The 12,802-nt window shown below is 40.6% G+C and overlaps 1 protein-coding gene across 1 annotated transcript in view; it reads left to right on the forward strand.

The window, feature by feature from the left end:
* The first annotated feature begins 4,422 nt into the window (after positions 1-4,422).
* LOC108666004 (unconventional myosin-Ia) overlaps positions 4,423-12,802 on the forward strand; it is a 33,128-nt gene continuing 24,748 nt past the window's right edge. Inside the window, exons 1-5 of the mRNA XM_047880728.1 lie at positions 4,423-4,862; positions 5,199-5,394; positions 6,617-6,732; positions 10,369-10,556; positions 11,978-12,024. Of these exons, the coding sequence (XP_047736684.1) occupies positions 4,423-4,862; positions 5,199-5,394; positions 6,617-6,732; positions 10,369-10,556; positions 11,978-12,024 (987 nt within the window). The remainder of the gene's footprint in view (positions 4,863-5,198; positions 5,395-6,616; positions 6,733-10,368; positions 10,557-11,977; positions 12,025-12,802) is intronic.

A 12,802-nucleotide genomic window follows, 5' to 3' on the forward strand; every position in this document is an offset into this window, starting at 1 on the left:
AAAGAACCACGACACAAACAGCGACACCAAACGCCTAAAAAGTGTCATGAAGGAAAGATCGCCTTCCCCGAAAAATGGATTGCGGGGTCCTAGAAAAGTAACATTCCTAGTCGAGCCAATTGTGAAACGCTGTAATGACCTTCAGGACCTATCTTCTTCTTCGCCGAGCAGATCTTCTCGCTCGACGTCTCGTGGAGTCTCCCCTTCTCACAGAAGAAATTGTCAAGAAGATTTCATGCCTCAAGGCCAAAAATCTTATCCAAGCATGAAAATCTGCTCTGAAATTTCAGGAGAAGATTATAAGTTGTGGAGACTCGAGCGCCACAAAATAGAGAAGCGAATAGAGGACATAATGGCGCGAAGTAAGCATGGACGTTCACTCGTCACTGAGTATCGACCAGAACTTCCGAGGCAGATCGCTGGCCGACGGAACTCTGCCCCCAGTAAGTCTGCTCTCTACAGGCAGGCCTCGATATGGGCCACGATACTGCAATTCTATCAGTATGATTAATATTTTTTTCTGTATTCCAAGCAATAATTTATTTTACGCAGAATTTTTTACAAATTTAGCATTTTTGTATACATTCTGAATTTCACGCAATATATCATACATTTTACTTAGAAATTGAAAATGATTTAAAAAAAAAATAACTGTAGTTGGGAACTGTAGGAAGTTATCAAATTCAAGTCGGTGGCTTGGAATGTTTTTCTTCCGGGACTGAATGGCGATTTGGATAAAAGATTACCCCTCTATTAATTTTATTGTTGTGACTATATCTTATTAATTGATTATCATTTGGGGAATGTTCGTTTAGCTTAGTCTTTAATTGGTGCGTTTATTCAATGACGTAAACTTAACTTATTTTTTTATACCCGTGATGATCGTAATTTGTTGGATATTGGTGATATAAACCTATGTAACTGATATGAACATAGTTGTTCGTTTGTTATTAGGGCCGTCTGCATCGGATTTGATATTCGTGATGCGTGCGTTTGGTTGGATATTCGTGATGCGTGCGATTGGTAAGATATTCGTGATGCGTGCGATTGGTAAGATATTCGTGATGCGTGCGATTGGTAAGATATTCGTGATACGACGATTACTCGAGTTAGTGCTTAGTTTGACTCATGGGCCACTGGATTTCACGCATCAAAATTATTATAATTATTTCCGGAACTATAATTTCAGAAATCATTGTTTTCGACGCCGCATCCAGTACCGTCATTTTTCAAATAAATTACTCTATAAAATTCATTAATGCATGCGGAGCGCGTGCGGCACATCATGGAAATGTCCTCAACCGAATCAAAGGCGCTGTTAATGACGTTCTTCCTGGAACAACGCAATTGGTGATCCGACATCGTAGATCATTTGTTGTCCTGATGGTTGCCGAACCTCTGACTTTATGTGCATGATATATTCAGTGTTGTGCACTGTACGAGGGAACAGTCACGGGCTGGTGGGTTGAGAACCCGTGACTTTCATAAGCTCGATGTGCCGTATTACACACGGTGCGAGGGAACAGTCACGGGCTGGAGGATTGTGAACCCGTGACTTTCATAAGTTTGATGAGCCGTATTACACACGGTGCGAGGGAACAGTCACGGGCTGGTGGTTGAGAACCCGTGACTTTCATAAGTTTGATGAGCCGTATTACATACGGTGGGAGGGAACAGTCACGAGCTGGAGGATTGTGAACCCGTGACTTTCATAAGTTTGATCTGCCGTATTACACGCGGTGCGAGGGAACTGTCACGGGCTGGTGGTTGAGAACCCGTGACTTTCATATGCTTGATCTGCCGTATTACACACGGTGCGAGGGAACTGTCACGGGCTGGTGAGTTGAGAACCCGTGACTTTCATATGCTTGATGTGCCGTATTACACACGGTGCGAGGGAACTGTCACGGGCTGGTGAGTTGAGAACCCGTGACTTTCATATGCTTGATGTGCCGTATTACATACGCGCGAGGGAACAGTCACGGGCTGGTGGTTGAGAACCCGTGACTTTCATATGCTTGATGTGCCGTATTACACACGGTGCGAGGGAACTGTCACCAGTAGTTTCGACGTGCATAGACACCAGCAAGTCAACGGAAGAACAACTCATGCGGTCTTGAATTCATGTTGATATTTAAACATGATCCAATGTTCCTCTATGTGTGTTGTTGAACACTTCCCCGATTAGATCTCCGGATCCTTCGTCGTTATTGTTTGCTTAACATCGGAACCATTAGACGAGTGAAATGATGCTTCACTGAAGTTAAAATCATTTTACAACAAAAGATGACTCACACAGTTTCAGCTATGACTCGTTTTTTGCTTTATGCAAATCAATGAGGGATTTTTAACTAATCAATGTTCAGCTACAATCAATTCAACAACATGGCACCTACATGATCAAAAACAAAGAAGCAAATACTTACTTCGTTTTAATAATGAAATTTTCACACCATAGCTGCTCCGAAAATTGAGGAAAAATTACCATTTTATATTTTTTATGGAAAAATAGGAACAAGAGTCAATAATTTTTGCTATTTGCTTTTAATTTTTGTCTATATTTGTTCGCGTTATTAAATTTTAAATTTTCGATAATATAAAAATTTGCTCTCATTCCAGCAATTTTAACAGCACCTAATATCTTGCATAAATAAAAAAATTAACCTTAGGCGTTATTTTTAATACGGTAAAAGTTTCTTCTATTGCCGTTCAATCTTTTATTGTCCCTCTGCAAGATCAAGTTTGAAACTTTATTTAAATTACGTGAGCTCATATGAAGTTGGTGAAGGTTGTCAAATATTTGATTGGCAAATTCAATCCTACATGGTTACATCTTGTTGAGGTAACATCATTGAAAATGGCCTGAAATTAAATGATCCATGAGAACAAATTAGAAGAAATAAATACACTTGACATCAGAGCCGCAAGAACCTAACACACTTGACATCAGAGCTACGATAACCTAACACTTAACACTTGAGCTACAAAATCCTTACAACGGATCCGCCAGAAAAAACTGAATTTCTGCTGAACAGCGGACAAGTTTAGCCTTCCCACATATGATTAAGATCTAGAGACTCATAGATGAATTGACAGTGTCTTTATGAGCCCTCGTTATGTACCGGATTTTCAGGGGTATAATTACAAGTGTCAATAGATCGAAAGGCAATGCCAGTACAATGGACTATATTCATGTAGTTGAATTATTCTAGCTCCAGTGTAAGTCTTCACTTTCTCAGTACATACATTTATTGCAACATGAAATGGCATAAATTCTTCATACCGCAGCTTGAATTTTGCAGCCCTAATTTAGATTTGGGTTAAATTATGGATGCTTCAGCTTCAGAAATTTTACTTGTGATTTTTAACGTCAATGCAGATGAGAGCTGATTAAGTTCCGACCTGAGCGTTGCATATAGTTTTTTATTGGACTATGCCCTAAATTGAGTCATTTCGGTTAAATAACTATTGAATTCTGTAACAAAATTACACATGATTCTACACATGTCTAAAACATTCATGTTTGAACTCCGCATAACAATGTTCACGTTAATGGCGATCGTATGAGCAGCATTCGTTCACAGAATAGGACTTCGAATTGCTGACGTTTTCAATTCAAAAAATATATGAAGACTATTACAGAACATAAATTTATAACAAAAAATAGACCTTTCGGGCAAAATTTATTGCTGTGAAATTATCACCTCAAACGAGTAAACAAACTTAATTTTGTGATTGTGATTCCAAACATCGCTTAGGATGATTACCTTTCTCGCGAGCCCTATTGACTGCACCGTAAATTTGCGATAGTGAACCACCCTGCATACGACACCGTCGCAAGTTATGACAAATAATTTGTTATGTATTCATTTCACTTTCAATTGATAATCCTGGATTGATAAAACATGTGCATAGCTTACCATGAGGAATTTCTGATACCATTAGGAATTTTCGAGTTGAGCTGCCTGTAAGGAAAATAATGCATTTATTTCATTCACCTCTTTTCCTTCACCCTCGCCACAACAAGATTTGTTTTGTAGCAGCATAGTGCATAATGAATGAATGAGACTTACACACTATAGTTGCTGGTTCGAGGAAAAGAGTGAGACAGGACCCATTGAAAGTTGTGACTTTTCTCAGAATTTTTTATACTAAACGAAACGAAAATTTTATACATTTTAGTTATTACTCGAAAAAGATATCTGAGAACTCGTCTACTTGGGAAATTCGTGCTGCAGTTTAAATTGAAATTCAAATAGAAAGGATAAACCTGAACGAGAATGCGCAAGAAGGTTGTTGCTTGGTTATTTAGCATTAGTTTTTTGTAATAAATGGTGCGCCATCCCAACAATTATGAATAATAATGCTATGTTATATGTCTATGAACTTCGTTCTTTCACAGCGTTGCGTATCGGCCCTGCGATGCCATCAGGATGGAGGCGTCCTCTGGAGGAGCCTTGTGCTGGGGGCAGCACCAGCGACCTCCACACCATCACCGGAGATGCTGAGTCATCTTCCACTAGATACCAGCACCAGTACCCTCACTCCCATCACCACCTCCACCTCCGTGTACAACAACAACAACAACAACAACAATTTAGCTCGGGACAGCGTTCCGATGTTAATGCCGGCATCACGGCAGCACCAGCACAGTTCTCCGGCGCACCGCCGCCATTCTCCGCCGCACCACCGCCGTTCTCGGCAGTGCACCAGCTGTCATCCTCCAGCGCCGCGACCCCGTCACCATCTTCGTCGTCGTCGTCGACGCCTTCGTCAGCGAGACTCGCATCGCGAGGCCTGCGCTCACACGGCTCCCGGGTAGCCTCCTTCGGCCACCCCTGCAGGGGACTCGCGCTTACGAGGTAATTCATCGTGGTATTCCAATCATTTTTTCGTTCTTTAGTTCTAATAATAATGTGATGAAGTTTCGTTCATATTTGTTATGCCTTACATAACAAAAATCGCAGCCTAACTATCATTTCCATGAATGATGAATTCTAAAAAAAAATCACTTGAAGCTTCTACCAGTCCGTTCAAGCTGCAAGCGGCTCACACCCATGACGATTAGGGTCAGTTGTTTCATAGTACAAGAGTTCAATTTGATTCATTGCATTGATATTTTCATTTTTAACATTTTGAAAGAATCATTAACTTTTTTCTGAGAGCTCGCACTGAATAACGTTCTCTGGTTCCATCAGCAGCCTAGGGCCAGGGCGGCCGGGACAGCGGCAGGGGGCGGAAGGTCTCAGGGGCGGCCGAGGGTCTACCAGCGCCTGGGGCGCCCTTGATGTGGAGCCTGAAGCGGGGGTAACCGACTGCTGCTGCCTCAGCAGCGTCACTGAGGAGGCGATAGTGCACAACCTCGTTGTCAGATACGAGAGCGATATTATCTACGTGAGTAGATAATAGTTGCTGCACGTGTTGCTGTAGTTATACATCAATTCACAATATAAAAAGTAATTGTATTTATTGAAATTATAACTATGTTAGCTGCACCAAGTTGGGGCCACATTTCAAATTACATTCTCCGACGTTAGTTTTCTCTAGAGCTGTCCACATGCAGTCATAAAAGATTTTTCCCTGATCGATTTCCAAACCCTAGATTTCTTATATATTTTCACTCTTCACTCACTTTTCTTTTTCAATACTTTACTCTTTTATCTCATCTTGCTTAGCGATCGAATTCGCATTTCCACAAAGAAAGCCATTTTTAAAGGGACACTAACTGTTCAGTATATTTTGCTGCTCAATTTCTTCATTGGGTCACTATCCTATTTTTAACAATCGTATTTTTTGCCGACCAACATATATTTTAAATAATTTTTTACATCGATGCAAAGAGTTAATGCAGAGACATGATAAAAGAAATCGTGCTGGTATTTATTTAAATACTCGTAGTAAAGTGCGTAGAGTTTCTTCCGAAATGTCCAAGCACTCTCAATAGTGATGCCCTTTACCCAATCGCTAAATGGATAATTTCTATCTATTTCGTTCGTAAGAAACAAGTCACCTTAAACCTGCAGGAAACTGTGGAGAAATTCAGTTTGTTGATTATGAACTTGGCAAATAAATTTAGAAGATAATGTTAATATTTACTGCAAAATTAAGCTTGATTGGCTTTCTTGGAAGACACTTGCAATGCAAATGAATATATCTTGTTAATTGCAATCACATTTTGATAGCATTTCGACAATTAATGATTCCAAAATTCCGTCCATGGCTGCTTTGATGATTTTTTCCTAGAATAACTTATATATGTGCGGCATAAATGCATTTTTTCTCATATTTTTGACTATATCAAAACAATTGGTCATTACTTTACGCTTCAGAACTAACTTTCAATAAATTCCTCATACGATCTAAGGACAATGAATTTTGTTTTGGCTCAGTTTTGCTTCAACTGAGCAGAATATAGTAAGACATCAGTGAAATAAGCAATTTAAATCTCATATTAATTATACGTATGTGTTCTTCTAAAATCCCACATCACTGCCTGATTTCTATTAATCATTCACATGATGATTGCAGACAAGCAATCATGTCCATGCATAGTTATTAGTTTAGTCAATATAAATAGTTAAAGAATAGTTAAAGTTAATAAGAGTTGTCTGTGCAGACCAAGTTAGCGGGCGACCTCATCAGCGTCAACCCTTACCAGCGCCTGGACCTCTACACCCCCCACCACATCGCGGCCTATCGCACCCCCATGCTCGCCGACCTACCTCCACATTTGTGAGTCAAACTGCATGCAAACCTGCCCCAACATTCACAAGTAAAGCGCGCACTATGTAGAATGTGAGAACTTCCGCGCACAAACCAATCAATCCACGTTTGCAGCAGCCATAAGAACTGTCGCGCTCAAACCAATCAATCCACGTTTGCAGCAGCCATAAGAACTGTCGCGCTCAAACCAATCAATCCACGTCTGCAGTAGCCATAAGAACTGCCGCACACAAACTAATCAATCCACGTCTGCAGCAGTCATAAGAACTGTCGCGCTCAAACCAATCAATCCACGTCTGCAGCAGCCATAAGAACTGTCGCGCTCAAACCAATCAATCCACGTCTGCAGTAACCATAAGAACTGCCGCACACAAACTAATCAATCCACGTCTGCAGTAGCCATTAGAAGTGCAGCTCACAAACCAATCAATCCACGTCTGCAGTCGCCATAAGAACTGCCGCACACAAACAAATCAGTCAACGTCTGCAGTAGCCATAAGAACCAAACAGCAGCAACTCGAGTGTTGTTTGGTAGTTCGAAGTCACTGCGGTGCAGCAGAGGCAGCACCAGGAAAAAATCAGGAATCCAATCAGCAACAGAGAAGCAAGCAGCAAAAACTAATAACAATGAGATGAAAATTAGCCCGCAACATCACAATTAGCATCATTGCATCTCAATTAGCAGCACAGCACCACAATTTGCAGCACAGCACCACAACTAGCAGCACAGCACCACAATTAGCACCAAGGCAGCACAATCATTGGCACAGCACCACAATTAGCACCGGAGCTGCGCAATCAGCAGCACAGCACCACAATTTGCAGCACAGCACCACAACTAGCAGCACAGCACCACAATTACTACCACAGCACCACAATTAGCACCACAGCACCACAATTAGCACCACAGCACCACAATTAGCACCACAGCAGCACAGCCCAGCAATTGGACGCTGCTCAGGCCGCCATAACTCGGGAGGCTGTCGACCACATTGCCTCAGGGGAGAGGGCTGGGGAGCGAGGGGGTCAAGTGAGGGGAGAGGAGGGTCGGCGTGAGAGAGAGGAAAAGCGTGGGGAGCGAGGGAATGAGGAATGGAGAGATAAAGGGTGACTCATGGGGCAGCAAGATGGTTAGGTATGCGGAGCACGGAGGTGAGGCGGGAAGGAGAAATGGAGGAGATAAGGCATTGGGAGTGAGGAAAAAGCATGCATGGGCCGCGAGGGAGTGAGGCATGGGCAGCGAGGGGGTGAGGCGCGAGGGAGAAATGGAGGGGGCATACATATATATGTGTACTGTATGTGTCCTCATATATATGAGGACACATACAGTATATATGTGTGTAGTGAGGAATACCACTGACAGCGCAAGATGGAGTGAGGCATGGGCAGCGGTAGCGAGGGAGTGAGGCATGGGAAAAGAGATTAGAAGCACGAGGAGCGAATTGAGGCAAGAGGTTGATGGACAAGGAGAGTAGCTTATGGGTGGGGTGACGAAGGGAGCGAGGGGTTAGTAAATTGTTTGAGTGGTGAGTAGATGAGCAAAGTGGTGGATGAGAAGAAAAAGGATTGTACGTGAGGTCGGTGGATGAAGGAGAGAATATGATGGTTTGTGAGGCTGATATGCAGAGTATAGGGGCGGAAGACGTGGGTGTGGGGGAGGCGGCGTGAGGGAAGAAGAATGTCGGTGGATGTATTTATTTACAAATGTAGATGTTACAAGGATGAGATGTAGGCCGGCGGGCTTATGGACATAAAGGCGGTGGTGTGGATGAAGGCGCTCAGCACCATCACCCGTCATAGGTGAGCCATATTTTCCATCAGTCACGCGTATGATCTCATGTCTGCAGGGATTGGAGGAATATGTCTGTTCGTTAGCCGCGCTCATCGCATATTTGTTCACTTTATATAAGGAATGCATTCTCTGCTCTATAGTTAATATAAACGAATCATCTTTCATTTATAACTAACGTTATCATTTGTTGATGTTATCTGGCATTGCTCCCAGTCATTTTTATCGCCCATTGCTTGCCCAATAATTCTAGATCTTTCTTTAATTCATCGGTCACAGAGCGAGTAAATTCCCTCCAGGCCCACAGCAATAGAAATCAAATCCTTTTATTCAACTTTGAATAATTCAAACCATGAATAAAATTAGAAGACCTTACGCAAGCGAAGTAAAATTATGCCATAGCAATAATAAAAATATAAATAAATGCTTTTCACTTCACTGCTAATATCACAAAAATCGTCTTATATCAAGTATTGATGGAGTTGAAGAGAGACTGACAGATTTTATGAGTAGTTTCATCTTATTTTAAACGCTTGGTCAATCAATTTTGTGCCCGGATCAGTGATGGCAAGTACGGCGCTCACATTCATAATTTCATTATTGAACTTTTCTACCATCAATTCATCATAGAGTTTGTTTGGGCGGCAACGATTCATGAATGTTCCATAAAGTAATATTTTGTTGAAACTTCAAAAAGGAATATTGCACATATATGATATAGATATTTTCATGGTAATTCCGAATCTTCAAATCTAGTTCACTGGCAAAAGAATAATCAAGAAAAATCGATGTTAAATAAGTTGTTCCTCGTGCTGTATATACCGATCATCTCTATCGTATTACTTAACGAATGTACTAATTATACATGCACAAACGGTTGCACCATATATAGGACAACGAATATTTCTTTCTGTACAATTTTTTTAATTTTCTTGGAACTCGAAACAGAGCGAAATTTAGAGGAATGTTCTCCAGAAGTGGCATCAGAATCGCTGATCAAATGCCGATATACGACAGCGCCTGAGGAGGAAGAAGAGACTGCGGGGCGAACATGGGAGCAAGAGATTGTACAGGAAGATGGGAACAAACAAATAACATCGAGAGCATCAATTGCACAATAGAGCTGGCCTATAATTTGTCCAAAAATTCATTTGTAATGAAATGTGAGGGCAATGATAACATATTATCCGGTGTAATAGGGAGCTGAAAGAGTATCTTTTTCCGTACCTTCAGTTAATTATATTTCAGAATTTCTTGCATTACTCAAACCCCAACAAATTTCCCGATTGCCATACATCATATTTATATGAAGTTTTGCGAGTTTCCACCAGATACTACGTTTTTTCATCATTATATAGACATCATTCATAGCTAAGAATTTTGCTATGAATATTGAACTAAAAATTAAGTCAGTTGCAAATAAAATGCCAAGAAATTGCATAGATTTAGATAATAAAAATGAGGAGTCCAGCTTAATCGTTCATAAAATCTTTCAGCATGTCTGTAAATCTTTTTCAGAAAGATGTGCTTAGATTTGTTTGTATTTTATTTGCTAACATACCTCATGTTTTTTTCATGTTTAATCAATTAATCTATCTTAATCTACACGAATTTTAGTCGCGTGAATTTCATCTTCAATTAGACTTGAAGAAACTCCGAACACAGACCTGACTAAATTGATACTCGAAAAATGTATTTGCAAGTTCGTTTCAATGTTGGGAGACAAATGACGGAAGTACGAGATATGAAACATTGGTTTTCCTCTTCACTCAGGACTTCTTGGCTAGGACAAAGTTCTACAAATGTCCCATTTTAGAAGCCTTTCCTTAAGTCTCCTGAACCTCTCTGAACCCCAGGTTCGGGATAGGGGAGCGGGCACGGCGGGGAGTGTACGAGCTGCAGGAGGACCAGGTGGTGTTGATGTGTGGGGAGAGCGGCTCGGGGAAGACGGAGGCCGCTCGGCTGCTTCTCAATTTCCTCACGCCGCCCCACGTAACCCCAGCCCGCAACTGCAAGCTCAGGGCCGGGGACCGTGTGTTGCAAGGTGGGCAGTAGTTGTAGTCTGAGTATTGCTGTAACCTAGGAACACCAGATTACCAGTCAAGTACTTTAAGTGTGTGATCGAAGCGAGCACGAACAGCTAATGGGTCGCCTGATCTTGGTGATGGTGCTTATTTTTCGGAAACTAACGACCGTCTACGAGCCCAACAGAACGTTAATCCTGGTAGGACTGATCAGTTAATTCTCGCGTTGCTGCAATTGGTGCAGAAATAACTCGTGGCAAGAGACTATATGATTGCAGAATTCAGGGTGTGTGATTTCTTTATCGGTACATTTGGGAGATTTGGGCCTAAGTACAGAGCTCCAGAAGGATTACTATAATTTGAAACAATAACCAGCACCAGGGGCCACGGCTATAAACTAAAAAAATTGCGTCAACACATCCACGCGACAACATTTCTTCCCGCTTTCTAGTCACTGATTTTGTGGAAAAGCCTCACGGACTACATCGTTGACGCTCCAAGTATATCGCGCTCAAGAACAGACTAGATAAAGCTATAAAAAAATGTATGTTCAGACTTCAAATGCCTAGCACCATCTAGTGCTAGTCTATAGTGGCTATTTCAAAGATCAAGTTTTGAAAAGATCCGGCCAAATGACCGGTTTTTAGATCTCCTGTAAATAAGTCACGAAAAGTTAAAGAATCAGCGACAGGCCCCATCAAGCCTATTCTTCAGCGCTGACATCACTGTGATATGAATTTGGCTGAACAATATGAAGTATAAGCGGGAAGTTGTTCAATAATAATGTACAACAAATGTATTTAACCAGGTTCCATTGGATATTGTGATTAGTGTTTGTAAGATCAGGGTCTTGTCAAGTCCGACTTCAATATGAAGTAGTAATAGAATGTAAACTTCATATTATACAAGAAATGAGGAGCTACCGCGTGAATTCAGATTATATTCTCTGAAAGCGTCTCACTACAATTACCTGCAACATCGTTACAATCGTGACTTACCGCAGGTTTCAAGAAACGTGTATTAGTGATAACGAACTTGTACTCATGTTGCTAACAGCAATAGATTTGATAAAATGTACTGGGAAGCAGCGTTGAGTATCTCCAATGAAATGCCGACAGGTTCTTAGACACGGGATATGACGAATATGAGCCCAGGATTCTGACAACACTTCAATTATTAACAGCAATCTCGTAGAATTTTTTATCCTGTTGGCGCTAATTTCGTCGATGTCGATATGACAGATATATTATGTATTTTATTGATACATTATATCAGACAGCAGATATTTAAATACAAAAACCTAACAATTGCTTATTCATACATTTTCCAGAATGCAATCCAATTAAGCATGTAATATTTCTCATTAATTTAGATTTTAATCAATTATTCTATGATTGAAATCCTTCAATATTTCTAACCGTGAAATAATTTCACCTACCAGCTTTCGGGAACGCGCGTACTCGGCACAACGACAACGCGTCGCGCTTCGTGAGTAGCGATGGCATCACACCGGCCGCTATAAACGACCCGAGCTTTTTAATTGTTTGTTCTTCATCGACTTCATTAGGCACAATGGATGCTACTTTATATAATTTAAAATTCTTGATCTTCCTACTTCTGTCTGCATTAGCTTATTGATTCAACTGATAAGAAGAGCGGATATGTTTCCGACAGATCAAAATTTCACTTTAGGTACTTGACTTTCACTTTTGCTGAAGTCCATTGAAATTAAAGTGAAAAATTTGTGTGAGGAATTTCAAACGGGCTGATAATTTAAGCGGAAACTAAAATCTCGTATTCTGTTGTTCAAAAATTTCTTAGAGCTTTGAAGTGGGGTTTTTTGAACTTCGAAGACTTTTAAAACAAGTAGTAATTAAAATTGACTTTGAGTTAATTCCTTCTGATGCTTTGATGTGCTATCATTCATTATTCATGTTCTTTCTTGAGTTTTTTTTACCGTCATGAACGATAATTTTCAGAATAACTTAATTAATTCTTCATTGGATGGATTTTACTTCTAATTTACAAGCAATCAATTGCACTAACTGTACACTAAAAGTTGCCATTATAATTTTAATTAATCAAATAACTTGGCCAATGATATGACGTAGGTTGCTGTCACTGAGCTTTACTCATCGTTTCGAGTATTTGCTCAGATAACGTGTATAACTTTCCAGTCAAATGTCAACACTAAAGTTTTCTGCTACTTCATGCTCATTTTACAAATTTTATTCTTTTTGCGTTTTCCACTATAAAACATTGAAAA

The sequence above is a fragment of the Hyalella azteca genome, unplaced genomic scaffold (assembly GCF_000764305.2).
Source record: "Hyalella azteca isolate HAZT.00-mixed unplaced genomic scaffold, Hazt_2.0.2 contig6050, whole genome shotgun sequence".
Lineage (NCBI taxonomy): Eukaryota > Metazoa > Arthropoda > Malacostraca > Amphipoda > Hyalellidae > Hyalella > Hyalella azteca.